The sequence below is a fragment of the Thalassophryne amazonica genome, chromosome 12 (assembly GCF_902500255.1).
Source record: "Thalassophryne amazonica chromosome 12, fThaAma1.1, whole genome shotgun sequence".
NCBI classification, from domain to species: domain Eukaryota; kingdom Metazoa; phylum Chordata; class Actinopteri; order Batrachoidiformes; family Batrachoididae; genus Thalassophryne; species Thalassophryne amazonica.
This window is the reverse complement of record NC_047114.1, coordinates 3,484,974-3,503,350: the sequence shown is the minus strand read 5'-3', so window position 1 is coordinate 3,503,350 and position 18,377 is coordinate 3,484,974. Positions and strand designations below refer to the sequence as shown.

Here is an 18,377-nt window from a genome sequence, read left to right as displayed (position 1 = left end):
CGGCCCGTGCTACGAGCATTCTCTGTAACCATTTAAGCAGGGGAACCTTCCGTGCCATGCATGATTTTAACCCATGATGTCTTAGTGTATTACCCACAGTAACCTTGGAAACAGTGGTGCCAGCTCTCTTCAGGTCATTGACCAGCTCCTCCCGTGCAGTTCTGGGCTGATTCCTCACCTTTCTTAGGATCATTGATACACCACGAGGTGGGATCTTGCATGTAGCCCCAGTCCAAGGGAGATTGACAGTCATGTTTAGCTCCTTCCATTTTCTAATAATTGCTCCAACAGTTGATCTTTTTTCACCAAGCTGCTTGGCAGTTGCCCCATAGCCTTTTCCAGCCTTGTGGAGGTCTACAATTTTGTCTTTGGACAGCTCTTTGGTCTTAGCCATGTTAGTAGTTGGAGTCTTACTGATTGTGTGGAGTGGACAGGTGTCTTTATGCAGCTAACGTCCTCAAATAGGTGCTTCTAATTTGGAATAATAAGTGGAGTGGAGGTGGACTTTTTAGAGGTGGACTAACAGGTCTTTGAGGGCCAGAATTTCTGCTGATTGGCAGGTGTTGAAATACTTATTTGCAGCAGTAACATGCAAATAAATTACTAAAAAAATCATACATTGTGATTTCCTGATTTTTTTTTTTTTTTTTAGATTATGTCTCTCACAGTGGACATGCACCTAAGATGAAAATTTCAGACCCCTCCATGATTTCTAAGTGGGAGAATATATATAAAACATCTGTCCCTGTGCTCCAGAAGCCTGTAACTCCTTCAGATTTGTCCCTTGTCTTGATGGCTTCCCTCACTTATATTCTTCTTGCAGAGTCATTCACCTTTGGAGAACTGGCCACTGCAGATTTACCAAACAGTACCACAGTGTGTGTATTTCTTAACAATTGATGTAAATTAACATGAAAATGTTCATGTGTTCATCCCAACGTGTCTCAAGAAAACTTGCTGTAAAAGTGATGATTGATATTAAAAATACTTGTTTGTCCAGCTACTTATGGAGTGTGGATGAAAACAGCTTTATTTCCTAAATAAATAATGCAGCATTCGTGTAAAACCTGTTGAATTAAAACTGAAACTTTCAGCTTTAGTGTAACTGTGGTGCACAAAGGCAAAATTACAAAAACTGTCACTGTCTAAATACTCTTGTTCAGACTGTGTAAATCAGGAGCTGGTTTAATTAAATCTAATTAAATTAAATCTTAAATAAATTGACTCTATCATTAAATGTGGGTGGGGAGCAGACAGATATTCCTTGCGGATTTTGCCGTTATTATGGTATTTCTGTCGTCACATCCGGGAAAAAAGCTCCGTGTTTATTCTCGTTAGCTGCTGCTAGCTGGACGTGCTACACTTTATAATTGTTTCCCCGTTGAGCCGAACTCTGAAGTTCGCAGAAAGAAAAGCGGCTGCGCGTGTGTTGGCCGGCCTGAGGGAGCGGACTTTTGACGATGCTGAGCAGCGCGGCTCTGAGGGCTCAGATCGCCTCCGTTATCGACGCTCTGTCCAAAGCAGCGGTGGCCGAAATCGGCAAACTTGTTGAAGATGGGATGGTGGTGCTTCGGCTGGAAATGTGTCAGCGAGACTGCGAGATCCAGAAGCTGAAGAGCAACATTGAAGTTCTGCACACCGAGCTGAGGGCGAGCCGGGTCGGAATCGGTGAGATGGACCGAAACACGCTTCATATCTGATAGTACACTCACTGAAACACGCTTCATCTCCGACAGCACACCGAAACACGCTTCATCTCCGACAGCACACCGAAACACGCTTCATCTCCGACAGCACACCGAAACACGCTTCATCTCCGACAGCACACCGAAACACGCTTCATCTCCGACAGCACACCGAAACATGCTTAATCTCTGATAGTACACTCACTGAAATACGCTTCATCTCCGATAGTACACTGAAATAGGCTTCATCTCCGACAGCACACCGAAATAGGCTTCATCTCCGACAGCACACCGAAATAGGCTTCATCTCCGACAGCACACCGAAACACGCTTCATCTCCGACAGCACACCGAAACACGCTTCATCTCCGACAGCACACCGAAACACGCTTCATCTCCGACAGCACACCGAAACACGCTTCATCTCCGACAGCACACCGAAATAGGCTTCATCTCCGACAGCACACCGAAACAGGCTTCATCTCCGACAGCACACCGAAACAGGCTTCATCTCCGACAGCACACCGAAACACGCTTCATCTCCGACAGCACACCGAAACACGCTTCATCTCCGACAGCACACCGAAACACGCTTAATCTCTGATAGTACACTCACTGAAATACGCTTCATCTCCGATAGTACACTGAAATAGGCTTCATCTCCGACAGCACACCGAAATAGGCTTCATCTCCGACAGCACACCGAAACATGCTTAATCTCTGATAGTACACTCACTGAAATACGCTTCATCTCCGACAGCACACCGAAATAGGCTTCATCTCCGACAGCACACCGAAATAGGCTTCATCTCCGACAGCACACCGAAATAGGCTTCATCTCCGACAGCACACCGAAACACGCTTCATCTCCGACAGCACACCGAAACATGCTTAATCTCTGATAGTACACTCACTGAAATACGCTTCATCTCCGACAGTACACCGAAACACGCTTCACCTCTGACAGCACACCGAAACACGCTTCACCTCTGACAGCACGTGAAACACACTTCATCTCTCACAGTACATGAAACACGTTTCACCTCAAACAGCACACCAAAGCACGCTTCACTTCTGACAACACACTGAAACACGCTTCATCTCTCACAGTACATGAAACACGTTTCACCTCAAACAGCACACCAAAGCACGCTTCACTTCTGACAACACACTGAAACATGCTTCATTTCCACAGCATACGAAACACGCTTCACTTCTGACAACGCACGTGAAACATGCTTCATCTCTCACAGTACATGAAACATGTTTCACCTCAAACAGCACACCAAAGCACGCTTCACTTCTGACAACACACTGAAACATGCTTCATTTCCACAGCACACCAAAGCGAAACATGCTTCATTTCCAGAGCACACCAAAGCACGCTTCACCTCCAACAACACACTGAAACATGCTTCGCATATGAGAGCATGTGACACACGCTTTTCTGTGGGGTCAACACGAAGAAACTGCATTTAAAGGGGACGCCAATCCTTAATTATTGTTGTGTATCATCTGTTTTTATTGTTTTGGGGAAGTAGGTTCTTCTGAGTGACATTAAAGTCTGGAAACATTTTAGGATTTGTTTGTGAATCCTGCAGATCTCCTGGTTTTTAGTTCTTATTTACAATCTTCTGTTCCGCAGATGCTCAGAGTGGCATCGAAAAGCTTCATGGCAGCAACACCCAAAACACTCCGTCCATACCTGAGGTGCAGGTGAAGCATGAACCCGGTGAGCAGGGAGGTGGAAGAGCTGGAGCACGGCCCGGTTGGCCAGGAGGCGACGTGACAGCGTTTGAAAGAGACGGTGCGCAGTGGAGAGGGACGACACATGAGCCAGGGCGTCATAACGCCGATATTTTCAAGCTCAGCCAAAACTCGTTGGCAGGATTTTCGGACTCATCTCTGGGCACAGGGCTGGTTGAGCTTCAGCAGAGCCCGTTCAGTCGCAGCCTGGTGGGTTACAGTCAGTCTCGGAACTTGTACAACACGGTAAGGAGGAGGACGGCGAAGAGGTTAATGTTTAAGAAGGGACACATCTGTCCGTACTGCGGCAAATGTTTTGAGCGCTCTGGACACCTGGAAAGGCACAAAAGGATTCATACTGGAGAGAAACCGTACTGCTGTGACATATGTGGGAGACGCTTCAATCAGAAGTGCAGCCTCAAGGAGCATACGAAGATTCACCGAAGAGGTATGTAAAGCTGCTGTAAGGTTGCTGGTTCGAATGAGTCTGACCATTATAGGATTTTTAACACTGATACCAGTTTTGATATTTGATGATTCTGTATTCAGATATGACAATATATAACAGATATTCTTTTTCGCCCGGAAACACAAAACAAAAATATAAATATTTCCCTGAAAGTTTGGTTTTTATAGTTTTTTTTTTTTTTTTTTTTTTTTTTAATATATATATATATACCGTATATGTAATGCGTCCTCACTAGTGTTGGGCACAATTCCGCTAATCCGCTAACCGCTAATTATTGAAGCTAACATTTTCATTAGCAGATTAGCTTTCCAGATACCTTTGAAAACCATCAGCGGACCAATTAGCTTTGGATAAATTTGGTTCAAATAATTTTTATACTGCTAACATATTTTTTGCAGGCATAGTGAATAAAGCTTAACAGTTAAAAATATTTGTAAAATCTGAAATCAAAGATTTTAGTGCCTGTCTGTTACATTTTGCAGCAGACAGCCATGAATGGTAGAGCTCTGTTCTCCGCAGGCAGAGGAGAGCTGATTACCAGAGAACGGAAGACGGAGGGAAGAAAAAAAAGAAAAAGATAATTTCTCTTCACACCATACAGACCTGCTGGTCATTTAACTGGAGTCTTGCACAGGCAGACAGTTTTGCAGGGTTCTAGCTAGGATAAAATTTTAGCGTAGTGGGAATGTTGAGGGAGCGAAGCGACAGAAGGGGGGGGGGGGGGCGCGTAAGTGGGGGAGCTTTTGAAAATTTAAGCTAAAAATTGGCCATTCTAGGGTACCCAAAGGGGAAAAGCCATGTATGACAGCCCAAGTCCCTTCATCATGTCCAGAAGGCTGAGGAAGTTTGTTGAATGGGCAATCTCATTCTGGGTTAGCCAGTACATGGCCCTCAGTGAGGCAGTCAGAGTCCGTGGACATTTTTAAGTCAAGACTTAAAACCTATTTTTATTCTCTTTCTTATGAGTAGTTTTTATTTTACATTTTATTCTTTTACTTCTGTTTTTAATTAGGTATTTGAATTTTTATTTATTTATTTAATTTTTTTTTATGTTGAACTGTTCTGTGTGAGGCACCTTGAGATGGCTTTTGTTGTAATTTGGTGCTTTATAAGCTGATTACATTGAAATTGAACAACATTTTATTGAGTCTTAAACTAAATAAATATGAAATTGGTCACTGGATCCTTAAATTCTGGACATAATAAACTCTACATGGTGGATCCTTGATCTCTGGACATAAACAGAAATAAAATCTTAGTTTTTGTCAAAAGCATTTCCTTTCAGACATTATTCTTGGCATGAATGTCTTTCCATATATGAGCTGAGCTCTTGCAGCTGTGCTGCAGGTCAGGTTTATAAAGAATGAAGGACGTCTCATTTTGGGAGGAAAAAATGTTTTAGTCTATTGTAGTTTATTGTCTGTATTGCAACGTTTGTAAGAGGTGTCATTTTATTTAAAGCGGCAATTCATTTTGAAGTTATTAATTCAGAGCGGACTCTGTCTCAGCAGAGAGCCGTGCAGCATTTGAAGCTGTGCAAACGGAACAGAGGACGATTCTTGTTTGTTGACTGCAACAAGACGAGTCCCAGTTAGTGACTTTAATCCACACAAAAGTGACCCATAATATTTTAATGGCTTTGAGAGGGGTTAAGAAGCGGACGTGCCGCTTCTGAAGAGCAGCGAATCAAAGAGCCATGAGCCATTGCTTCATTGATTCATGCTTCAAACTGGAGTCACGCTGCAGAAACGGTTGATTACAGACCTGTTACACTGTATTGAAAATAAGCGTAATGGTCTAAAATTTTAGCGTAACGGGCAATAACGCAAGTTTGCACTAGCTAGAACCCTGGTTTTGACTTATGGTTATAATTTTAAACAAACTAATTGCAGACAAGTTATTGAAATTAACATCACGTTTGTCATTTTACAAAGTGAAAATATCAGCTATTGTTTCAGTTTTAAAGTAATGCACTAATCTTGAAGGTTTTAGTGTTTAGACACACAGAGTGCCTTGCTGCATTGCATTATGGGTACATTAGTTTCCTGACGTCAGTGGTTGGCTGGTCGGTATAACACACAGTTACCAGTAGATGGCAGTGTTTTTCCTTACCACTGTAAGGAAAAACATTTTTTTTTGTTTTTCCTTACCACTGTTGCTCTGGGGGTTGGTAAGGTTAAGCCCCGTTTACACATAGACGGTAAGCGCTCCCAGAAGCGTCCCGGAAGAGTTTTTGGCCATCTTAAGGATCACATGCCGTTGTTAATGCCGGCACTAGGGGGCGTGGCTTAGTTCCGGCTTTACCAGGAATCGTCAAAAAAATTATTCAACATGTCGAATAATTCCAGGAGCGCTCCCGGAGAATTCGCGTGACGACGGAGACAACGCAAATAACGGCGTTTGATACTTTTTAACCGCCGTTTCATCCTGCCCCTTCCTGTAGTGCCGCAGTTTACACCGCCATAATTGGCGGCCGGCATTGTATCCCTAATCAACGGCGTGTAAAATGGCGATAGAGCCCACATCGGCGTCCTCAAAGTCATTTTAACCGGCGACAGAGCAGACAAAACGGCGGCGCTAGCGGACAGTACGCCGTTCTAAACGCCACCTCCCAGTTAACGGCGTTCCAAACGGCCGATAGGCGGCAGTCAATATAAAAACGCTAGCGTGCTGCATGCAGGCCTCTCACTCGCGGCCAGATCCAGATATTTTTGCAGAGATGCTCCAGTATGTCTCCTAAAAGAAAATTGGCAGCGGCAAGGACTTGCCAAGAGGTCTGGTTCAGAAGCAGAGGGTAATCCTGTGGTGGAGGGGGAAAGAAAGGAGAAGAAAAGGCTGAGGATGATCTCCCTCCCCCTGAAGTGACAGAGGCTTCAGCCTATTATACTCTGGGGGTGGTGCCTATATGCAAAAGTTCCTGGAGTAACGCAGGATTTGCCTGGATAAATCCAGCGGTACACAGGGCATTATCGGCGGCAGCAGAACACCGCCGTTCTCACGTGCGTCTTACCTGCGATTGTAAAGGATAGAACTGGGTATTAACCCCCGTTGCCTGATGTGTGCCAGATGCTACGGCGTCAAAACGCCACTTTATTCGTCGGATTTAGCGGCGTTTTATCCGCATATTTGCGGATAGTAGGGCGGCCAAAACGCCGGCGAGATGCTCAGCCCCTTTACACTGCGAAAACAGCCGGAACTATCGCGAACTTCGGTCTACGTACTACTCGCGGACAAAACCGTCTGTGTAAACTAGGCTTTAGACCTTACCTGTGTGAAGCGCATAGAGGCAACTCTGTTGTGATTTGGTGCTATATAAATGAAAATAAATTGAAATTGAAATAGAATGTTCATGACAGTGTGAGCAGCCACACATTCGCTAAAAGTGATGGATTTAAACAGAATTTTCAGTTTTCAAATTACCTTTTTTTCCAAATGAAAAAAAAGAAGACATATTTACAAATACAGATTTATTTGTAAAACCCACCACACATTTCAGTAAATGTGTGTTATAACCATACCAGCCAACCACTGATGTCAGGAAACTAATGTACCCATAATGCAATGTGGCATGTGTGTCTCAATGCTAAAACTTTCAAAAAAAGTGCATTAATTTAAAACTAAAACATATAGCTTATATTTTCACTTTGTAAAACAAGAGATGTGGTGTTAATTTCAATAAGTTGTCCGCAATTAGTTTGTTTAAAATTATAACCATAAGTAAAACTATCTGCCTGTGCAAGACTCCAGTGAAATGACCGGCAGGTCTGTATGGTGTGAAAAGAAATGATCTTTGCCCTCCTCTCTCCTTTCTGTCTGATCACCAGGTCTCTTTTGCTGAGAGAAGGCTGATCTGAGACAGAAGCGCTGGCTTGTTGTTGTGTCAGTAGCTGCCGTGTACTGAAGTTAATACTGAAACTTATCGGTTTAGCATTTATCTGTAACTTCTGCTAAACTTTTTAGGGATTTATTGGTTTAGCTTTCTAAAAGTTAACTTTTCAGTTAGTGGATTAACAGTTATCGAAGCTAACCTTTTGGTTAGCTGTGCCCACCACTGGTCCTCACCAAGATAACGTGACATAATGAAGTTTCAGTTTCAGTCACCTTGACCTCACCCAAATGGTTTCTCTCTGGCTGACCTTGCCACAGCAGTTCTGGAATTGTTCTTGAGAGCTTGTTATGCTTCTGCTACACGTACATCTGTGGCCACTCGGTCACTAATATGCACTTGTGAACCTTTTGAGGCTCTCCATTGAGGGCAGCACGCGTCACCATGCAGCTCACCACCAGAACATTCAGGGGTGTGCCGTTTATCGTGAAGACTGGCCTACTGTCTCATGATGTCTGTGGTTGTGAAAGTCATTGATCGTGAAACCATAAAAGTGAGATTCCGTAAAGGATGTAGTTAGCAGACTAGTCACAGCTCGTGTAGTCTCCATGCGATCTCCGTCGCCTTGACGTGTAGTCCAGGTTTTTGGAAGATGCAAGTCAGGCTGCGGAGGGCGTTTGCAGCGACGCAGAGGGCTTTTTGTGGCTTTGGAGTTGCGGGTACGGAGTAGCATAAATTGGGCTTAGGCTCACAGCAATCTGACATTTGATCCCAGTGACCTTGACCTTTACCCAAATGATTTCTCTGTCTGATCTTGCCAGAGAAGTTCTGGAGTCCATCTAAGTGTGTGCCATATTTTGGTCCAACTTGGATTGAAAACCACATTCATTGACCTTGGTGTTTGCCAGAGTGAAAGCTTCATGGGCAATTTTGAGGTCAGCCTTCATTGACATACAAAGTTTAGTAGAATTCAGCTAAAGGATCTCAGAGAAGGAGGCCTACAAATGGAGAGCTAGACCTGACCTTGTCCTTTGGTAATAACCTTTCCTGGACAATTCCAGAACCTATTTTCATGTGTGTGCCAAATTTCGTGCAAATCAAAGTGGAAAAACTTACATTTTCACCTTTGACCCCAATGGCCCCGACTCAACAGTGACAGTGATATAATCACAGATTCTACATCCAAAGTCAAAGAAAACGTGTCTGTGGTCTGGATGTGAAGGACTCGACAGAGTCCAACCGTCTTATTCCAAAAGGCTCACAGACGCCTTCACCTTTAAAACACAGTAATCCTGCATTCTGAGAATGCAGAGCTGGTACATCAGGTTTTACATGCTCAACCAAGTCCATGTAAAATTCTTACAAATTAACATGAAATATTTACAGTCTGACCTCACATGAGCAGAAAGTCAGTGACTTGAAGCTAAAACACAGTCAATATGTCGTCTTTCTGCTCTTAAGCAGGTATTCCGCCAGTTGAGATCCAAGTGCCTGAACATAAGCACGTTCCTGAGGTGAAACCAGGTCCTGATGTACACTCAGAGAAAACCGAGCCAGCTAACGCTGAGAAGGAGCGACCTCAGAATGAAGATACTCTCCCAACACCTGTGCAGGTGAAGTCTGAACCCACCGAGGAGGAAGTGTCTCAGCCACTGTTTCAGAGGAAGAACGAGCAGGCTGTGGAACAACTAGACGACCTAACAAGCTTTGACAGAGAGCAATGGATGTCCAGGGTACAAGGACACACGGACACAGAAATAAGCAGAGAAGAACTTCAGGGCAGCTCGGCACCAAATGTGGCATCCTACCCTGGAATAGCCCCATTAATGTCAGCACCAGTCGAAGCTTGTAGCAGCTTCTCCTATCCAGGGTCTCAGTATGGGGACCTTAAAACCAGTGTGATCTCACAACAGCCTTATGGCTCTTCAGATGAACTTGTGGTTTCAAGTGAAGCTGTTCATACCGGCCTGCACGGTACGACCGAGACGTCGCTAACGCAGTACCAGCAGTGGAGAGGCGGGCCTTTCCAGGTGGTCAGACCGAAGAAGTCCTTTACCTGCTCGTACTGCAGCAAGATCTTTGAGCGAGCGGGCCACCTGGAAAGACATTTACGAATTCATACTGGGGAGAAACCATATGGCTGCCACATCTGTGGGCGATGCTTCAACCAGAAGAGCAGCCTCAAAGGCCACATGAAGACACACAGAATAGGTAAGCAAAAGACACGGTACACAGGCAACTTTGCTGTGATCTGGTGCTATATAAATGAATTAAGTTGAAATTGAAATTAATCCTTCAAAGCGTATATAGTGAAATTCAAAGCGCATATTAAACAAATATGTAGGACTGCTTTTTTGCATTTACGCAATATCTCTAAAATTAGAAAGGTCTTGTCTCAGAGTGATGCTGAAAAACTAATTCATGCATTTATTTCCTCTAGGCTGGACTATTGTAATTCATTATTATCAGGTTGTCCTAAAAGTTCCCTAAAAAGCCTTCAGTTAATTCAAACTAAACTTAATTCATGCTGCAGCTAGAGTACTGACGGGGACTAGAAGGAGAGAGCATATCTCACCCATATTGGCCTCTCTTCATTGGCTTCCTGTTAATTCTAGAATAGAATTTAAAATTCTTCTTCTTACTTATAAGGTTTTGAATAATCAGGTCCCATCTTATCTTAGGGACCTCGTAGTACCATATCACCCCAATAGAGCGCTTCGCTCTCAGACTGCAGGCTTACTTGTAGTTCCTAGGGTTTGTAAGAGTAGAATGGGAGGCAGAGCCTTCAGCTTTCAGGCTCCTCTCCTGTGGAACCAGCTCCCAATTCAGATCAGGGAGACAGACACCCTCTCTACTTTTAAGATTAGGCTTAAAACTTTCCTTTTTGCTAAAGCTTATAGTTAGGGCTGGATCAGGTGACCCTGAACCATCCCTTAGTTATGCTGCTATAGACGTAGACTGCTGGGGGGTTCCCATGATGCACTGTTTCTTTCTCTTTTTGCTCTGTATGCACTCTGCATTTAATCATTAGTGATCGATCTCTGCTCCCCTCCACAGCATGTCTTTTTCCTGGTTCTCTCCCCCAGTCCCAGCAGAAGACTGCCCCTCCCTGAGCCTGGTTCTGCTGGAGGTTTCTTCCTGTTAAAAGGGAGTTTTTCCTTCCCACTGTAGCCAAGTGCTTGCTCACAGGGGGTCGTTTTGACCGTTGGGGTTTTACATAATTATTGTATGGCCTTGCCTTACAATATAAAGCGCCTTGGGGCAACTGTTTGTTGTGATTTGGCACTATATAAAAAAATTGATTGAATTGATTGAATTGAAATCTTGATCCAGAATCCGGATTTGGATCCGGATCATCTCCAAATTTCAGTGGAGTCTTTCATGCCCTAATATCTATCTGTGGTGCAAACCCAGTGAGAATCTGTAAAGTAGTTTTGATATAATCCTTCAAAGCCTATATTAAGTGAAACGATCCAGATCAGCTCCAAAATTTAATGGAGTCTTCCATGACCTAATGTGTATCTGTGGTGAAAATTTTGTCAAAATCCGTGCAGTAGTTTTGACATAATCCTGCTAAAAGACAGACAGACAGACAAATAAACGTAGATTTTTTTTTTAACATCCTTGGCAGATGTAATAATTATTACAAATGTTACTGATGCCTCTATTTGAGAATATGAAAGATTTTTGGTTCTTAGTCAGATAATCAGTTTCAAAATAAAGACTGTAAAGTTAAAGTAAAAGGTTAACTGTGGGAAATTCAGCGGGTTGGTAGATGAAGTTTAGTGAATGACAAAAAACCTTCCTGAGTACTGTATTTTCCAGACTACAAGATGCATTTTATTTATGTTGCTGGAGTGGTAATACAACCCCAATTCCAATGAAGTTGGGACCTTGTGTGAAATGTAAATAAAAACAGAATACAATGATTTTCAAATCCTCTTCAACCTATATTCAGTTGGATACACCACAAAGACAAGATGTTTAATGTTCAAACTGATAAACGTTATTGTTTTTGTGCAAATATTTGCTCATTTTGAAATGGATGCCTGCAAGATGTTTCAAAAATGTTGGGACGGGGCAACAAAAGACTGGGAAAGTTGATGAATCCTCAAAGAACACCTGTTTGGAAGATTCCACAGGTGAACAGGTTAATTAGAAACAGGTGAGTGTCATGATTGGGTATAAAAGGAGCATCCCCAAAAGGCTCAGCCGTTCACAAGCAAAGATGGGGTGAGGATCACCACTACAACAGTTTAAGAACAATGTTTCTCAATGTTCGACTGCAAGGAATGTAGGGATTCCATCATCTACAGTCCATAATATAATCAGAAGATTCTGAGAATCTGGAGAACTTTCTACACGTAAGAGGCAAGGCCGAAAACCAACAGTGAATGCCCGTGACCTTTGATCCCTCAGGTGGCACTGCATTAAAAACCGACATCATTGTGTAAAGGATCTTACCGCGTGGGCTCAGGAACACTTCAGAAAACCATTGTCAGTTAACACAGTTCATCACTACATCTACAAGTGCAACTCAAAACTCTACCATGGAAAGTGAAAGCCAAACATCAACAACATCCAGAAATGCCGCTGCCTTCTCTGGGCCCGAGCTCATTTGAAATGGACAGACACAAAGTGGAAAAGTGTACTGTGGTCTGATGAGTCCACATTTCAAATTGTTTTTGGAAACCATGGACGTCATTTCCTCTGGACAAAAGAGGAAAAAGACCATCCAGATTGTTAGCAGTGCAAAGTTCAAAAGCCAGCATCTGTGATGGTATGGGGGTGTGTTAGTGCCCATGGCATGGGCAACTTACACATCTGTGATGGCACCATCAATGCTGAAAGGTACATCCAGGTTTTGGAGCAACACATGCTGCCATCCAAGCAACGTCTTTTTCAGGGACGTCCCTGTTTATTTCAGAAAGACAATGCCAAGCCACATTCTGCACATGTTCCAACAGCGTGGCTTCGTAGTAAAAGAGTGCGGGTACTAGACTGGCCTGCCTGCAGTCCAGACCTGTCGCCCATTGAAAATGTGTGGGGCATTATGAAGCGCAAAATACGACAACGGAGACCCCGGACTGTTGAACAACTGAAGTCATACAGTAAACATACCACTGTCCCAACTTTTTAGAAACCTGTTGCAGGCATCCATTTCAAAATGAGCAAATATTTGCACAAAAACAATAAAGTTTATCAGTTTGAACATTAAATATCTTGTCTTTGTGGTGTATTCAAGTGAATATAGGTTGAAGAGGATTTGAAAATCATTGTGTTCTGTTTTTATTTACATTTTACACAACGTCCCAACTTCATTGGAATTGGGGTTGTAATCCAAACACTGAGTCAGTCATGTACATGAAGCCACAGTTAAAGGATTTTCGAATTTAGAATCAGTGAATGAGAGCTGCACAGTTGCAAATATGGCTGAGCTGTTAACCCCTTCTAAGCCTGAATTATCCCATCGATGTGAACTTTCACTTTTTTTTGATATTAGCAAGCCAAAATGAGGCGGGTGGTAGGGGGATTATAGAAGGTATTGGAGGTACAATATTTGACGTTCCACGCGAAATTCTGCCTGAAGACAGCGTGACCAATATTATATTCGTCAGAACGCTGGCCCTTCACACAAATACTTACCGTTTTAGTGTCAGATGGCATCAGGTCTGTTCTGCCTTGTGCACAACTCTCGTGCTGCTGTACTGGTGCATCAAACAGACGTCATTGTCGTGCGACTACTTGTTTTAATTTAATTGACTTTTAATTGACTTTAATAATAAAAATATTTAACAAAAATTAATTTAAGTTAGGACAGGCGTTTAATCAACTTTAATAAGAAAAAATTAATAAAAATTAATTCAGGGTGGTTGATTAATCACCTTTAATAAAAAATGTTTTTATTTAGGGCGAGCGTTTAATTGACTTTAATAATAAAAATATTTAATAAATTAATTTAGGGTGGGCAATTAATACACTTTAATAAACAATGTTTTTATTTAGGATTGGTGTTTAATTGACTTTAATAATAAAAATATTTAATTTAACAAAAATGAATTTAAGTTAGGACAGGCATTTAATCAACTTTAAGAAAAAAATTAATAAAAATTAATTCAGGGTGGTTGATTAATCACCTTTAATAAAAAAAAATGTTTTTATTTAGGGCGAGCGTTTAATCGACTTTAATAATAAAAATATTTAATAAAAATTCACTTAGGGTGGGCGATTAATAAACTTTAATAAACAATGTTTTTATTTAGGATTGGTGTTTAATTGACTTTAATAATAAAATATTTAATTTAACAAAAATTCATTTAAGTTAGGGCGGGTGTTTAATCAGCTTTAAAAAAAATAAAATAATAAAAATTAATTTAGGGTGGGTGATTAATCAAGTTTAATAAAAATGTTTTTATTTAGGGTAGGCACGTACGAGGTATTCAACTTTAATATTAAACATTTAATTTAGGGAGGGCAATTAATCAACTTTAATAAAAATGTTTTTATTTAAGCCGGGCGTTTAATCGACTTTAACAATAAAAAATATTTAACAAAAATTATTTTAAGTTAGGGTGTGTTGGGGGGTTTGGCTGGACATTTTTGTGTTGTTTTCTTTTCTTTGCTCTCCAGGTGGTATGCAAACTGTTTTTTGTCTGTGGAGAAGGTGCTGGCAGAAGAGTCCTTCACCCTCATCAGCATTATTAGCTGCACCTGTGGAGGATGTTCACGTGCAGGCCTACTGACTCGCAGCACCTGTGGATGATGCTCACGTGTAAACTTAAAGACTTTCAGCTGAAGCAGATAATGAGATGGCGTTCTGCATTTAAGCCATGAGTGATTTGAGCAGAATTGCCAGGAACTCGACCTTGTGACGTTCGTGTTGTGAGATGCTGAGGACCGCGCCAGGGTTTGACACATCGTGCCTGTGAAGGAGGACGGGTGAGGGACACATGCTGTCATCACACATCAGAGGTGATTGATTGTCTGAATAAGTGTTAACAGTAATTTGGTATTTTGTTACGCAGTATATTTGAACATTGATGAGAATTGTGCAGCTCCCTTCTCACTGCCGTGGCGTACGGACTGATGATCCTCCACCTGTTGTGAGAAGCTGCTCATTTACATAAAGCTTAAATTCAGACCTGAATGTGTTGCTGATAGTGTGTGCCTTTGAATGATATTTGTTGTAGCTCTGTTGACTTACCTCACCTTTTCCATCCTTCACAGAGTCAATTTGTCGTATCCACCTGGGGGGTGTTCGGCGGTGAGTCTGGGTCCAGAAGCGCCGAGCTTTGATCCATTTTGGCGCTGGAGAGCGTGCCGTCCTTCACCTCGCCAGACAAACGCACATTTATGTTGTACACCAATTATTGCACGGGAGAAAAATAAAATTGGAACTGCTTTCTGGTTATTTAGCGCTGGGTTCAGTCAGACGCAGGTCCGCTCCTCAACCCGCGTCTGCACATAACAGGGTGGGCGATTAATCAACCTTAATGAAAAATATTTTTATTTAGTGCTGGTGTTTAATTGACTTTAATAATAAAAATATTTAATTTAACAAAAATTAATTGAATTTAAGTTGGGGCAGCGTTTAATCAACTTTAATAAAAAATGGTTTTATTTAGGGCGGGTGCTTAATCGACTTTAATAATAAAATATATATTTTTTTTTTTAACAAAAATTAATTTATTGAAGTTAGGCTGTGTGTTTAATAAACTTTTAATAAAAATGTATTTAAAGTGGGTGTTTAATTGACTTTAATAATACAAATATTTACTTCAACAAAACATTATTTAATTGAAGTTAGGGTGGGCAATTAACCAACTTTAATAAAAAATAAATAAATTAAGGACAGGTGTTTCACCTTTCATTAAAAGGGGATGGGCAGATGCTCTGAGGGGTTGGGAGGGGGTTCTGATACAGTAATGTTTTTGTGGATCATTACAAATACTTTACCCTGAAAAGTACTAAGTAGTCACAAGTCTTTTATGGAAAAAAACACATTGATAATTGTTTTAGAATCAACTGCAGCCCTCTGGCTTGTAATCAAATTGTGAGGTGCCTAAATATTCTTACCTTATTATTTACATTTATGAAGAGTCTCCCAGGAGGCGGCTGCAGGTCGTAGAGTCAGAAGTTGATCTATGAACAATCATCATAATTGCAGTGCTTCTCTCTGTGTCTGTGTCTCTGTCTCTCCAAAGGGGAGAATATGGACCTGCAGGAGTCACATCAGCTGATGTTTTCGATGCCCAATAATCATCCACTGGAGAACCTCTGTGAATCCTAATCTGCCTGGCAGCTTTACAGGAGGGGCTCCAGGCTCCGCCTACAGCGAAGCTGCCGGCGAGCAGGTGTTGATGCTAAGGTCGAACAAAACGAGGATTTTCAAACCCTCGGTCAGGCAGAAAACGACGTGGGGTCAGACACAGCCGCCCAGAACCGGCTGTGGATTGAGAAGAGCAGCGGCACAATCGTCCTACACGACATCGAGTATCAACTCAGTCCTACGGCGCCAGCCGAGCACCGGAAGGACGCGTCACCAAATAAGAGACTGCCGTATGTCAATGACAAAGAAGCGATGGAAATGATCCACAGTGGTCATTATCCGCTGGGAATGCCGCCCACCTCCTCGGACAAGCAGGATCAGCTCATCATAGAGGAGGTGGTGGTCAGCGAGTACAGCGCCGTCACCGACAGCTCGCAGGAAGTCTTTGAATTTAAAATCACCAACTCAGGCGGCTGTGAGGACGACGGCAGCGCAGACGCCGCCAGACAGAACTGTGTCATTTGCTCCTCCTGTGGACAGAGCTTCAACAGTTTTTGTGTGTTTCAGAGTCACCAGTGTAACGGTAATGACAAGTAACAACACCTCAGCTGTGTGGTGAAGAGTTCAACCAAATAACCCTCCTGACAGACACCACATCACCTCTGTGGATTCTTGTTCTGGCAAATGGACCTTTTTCACTGCAGTTCAACAAACCTCATCCTTAAACAGCAGCACGGTGATCTGTGCTCCTCAAAACTTGTATCCTTGATAATAATGACGAGTTTGATGTAATCCAGTGGGCCCTATCTTGATAGTATGTAGATCACGTAGCACAAGTGTGGTTGGTGTGTGTTCAGTTCCACGGGGTACAGATTTACTCTGTTCATTCATCCTGGGTGTGGTGCATCATTATGTAGTGGGATAACTCCGTAGTTAGAGGTTTACTGGCGAGGAAACGTCTCTGTGACAAAGCGTGCGAATGGCTCGTTTACGGGAGCAGCCACAGAGCTCCGAGGTGAAGCAGTTGAACATCTCATTCCTGCAACACTTCCTCCTCCATCTCTGTTCACCCAGTTTCCTCCATATCCTATCAGGCACAGACGGCCTCGCGGCCCGAGAAAGGCGCACGTCAGGCTGCATCTTGGTGCCCCCCCCCCCCCCCCCCCACCCCGTGAACAAAAAATATGGTACATACCAAAGTTATGTACAGTAAACTTTGCATTTTTCCCCCATTAGTGTTTAATTTTTCATTTAAATTCCATGTTAGTTTGAGGGATGAGTGCACATGTCTGCGTGCACGCAGGTGTGTAAGACACGTGTGGATGTTGCACCATATCAACAGCTATAAAAACATCAACAGCTACCTCAGGATACAAACCCAACAACACTGCACCTGACCGCTCTGCTTTCAGACCAACACGCCAGGTGGTGTTTTTTGTGAAAATGATAATGGCGTCTGTTGAAAATTAGCAGTGACTCTTTGCTGTATGACGGGTGCAACATACTCGGACCAACGTCTCGTACATCTTATACTGTCGACACGTTTTAATGGTCAGCAAATCATTTAAGAAACCAGCTAGAACAGGTCAGTTAGTTTTGGTACAAAATGTCATTTTTCTGTTGGTTTGTATAACAGTAACATTGATTTAGCACATTGAATAGTTTGTTCTCTGATATTGTGCAGATGAATCTGCAGAATTATGCTTCAGCTTCAGCTGACACATCTGTAGCTGCTGTAAGGAGACGCGCCTTAGTGACGGCGTGATGAAATCTGTGTAGCTTCGACTGGGTTTTCACCATACATAAACATGTACAGTGGCCATCCAGGGTGGCAGCTGTAGCCAGGTAGGTGTCTGTGAAGAAGCCACAGGTCATAGAATTCAATGGACCTCGACCTTGTTTAACCTTTACTTTGGAGACCAAACATTTCACATGATCAAAACTATAGGGGAGGTGATGGTCTAATGGTTAAGTGTTGGGCTTGAGACCCAGAGGATCCTTGGCTCAAATCCCAGCCTGGGCAGAAAATCACTAAGGGCCCTTTGGCAAGGTCCTTAATCCCCTAGTTAGTCCCGGTGTGTAGTGAGCGCCTTGCATGGCAGCACCCTGACATCAGGGTGAATGTGAGGCATTATGTAAAGCACTTTGGGTGTCTGATCCAGATGGAAAAAAGTGCTATATCAAATGCAGTCCATTTACATTTATTAATCATATTTGCTCAACCAATAATATGGATTTTTTTTTAACCAAAATTAGAGCAACTTTAACTTGTGACCCCTTTACAAACTGAAATTGACCTTGTTTATCACTGTTAGCTGTTTTTACCTCATAACTCCAAAACATTGTCATACAGTTGTATGTAAACATTTGGTCACCCCTGATG

The 18,377-nt window shown here is 42.5% G+C and overlaps 1 protein-coding gene across 1 annotated transcript; it reads left to right on the top strand.

Moving 5' to 3' along the window:
• The first annotated feature begins 1,263 nt into the window (after positions 1-1,263).
• LOC117522351 (zinc finger and BTB domain-containing protein 41-like) lies at positions 1,264-16,591 on the top strand. Its single transcript, XM_034183749.1, has 5 exons — positions 1,264-1,668; positions 3,330-3,878; positions 9,190-9,936; positions 15,930-16,004; positions 16,080-16,591. Exons 1-5 carry the CDS (start codon positions 1,461-1,463, stop codon positions 16,589-16,591), a joined length of 2,091 nt encoding a protein of 696 aa, XP_034039640.1. The 5' UTR covers positions 1,264-1,460.
• The last annotated feature ends 1,786 nt before the right edge of the window (positions 16,592-18,377 follow it).

Excerpts from the sequence above, each read along its gene's own strand:
- LOC117522351 (XM_034183749.1), top strand. The coding sequence starts at position 1,461 with ATGCTGAGCAGCGCGGCTCTGAGGGCTCAGATCGCCTCCGTTATCGAC. Across the intron at positions 1,669-3,329 it reads GGCGAGCCGGGTCGGAATCG|ATGCTCAGAGTGGCATCGAA; the intron begins GTGAGATGGACC and ends TCTGTTCCGCAG. Across the intron at positions 9,937-15,929 it reads CATGAAGACACACAGAATAG|GGGAGAATATGGACCTGCAG; the intron begins GTAAGCAAAAGA and ends GTCTCTCCAAAG.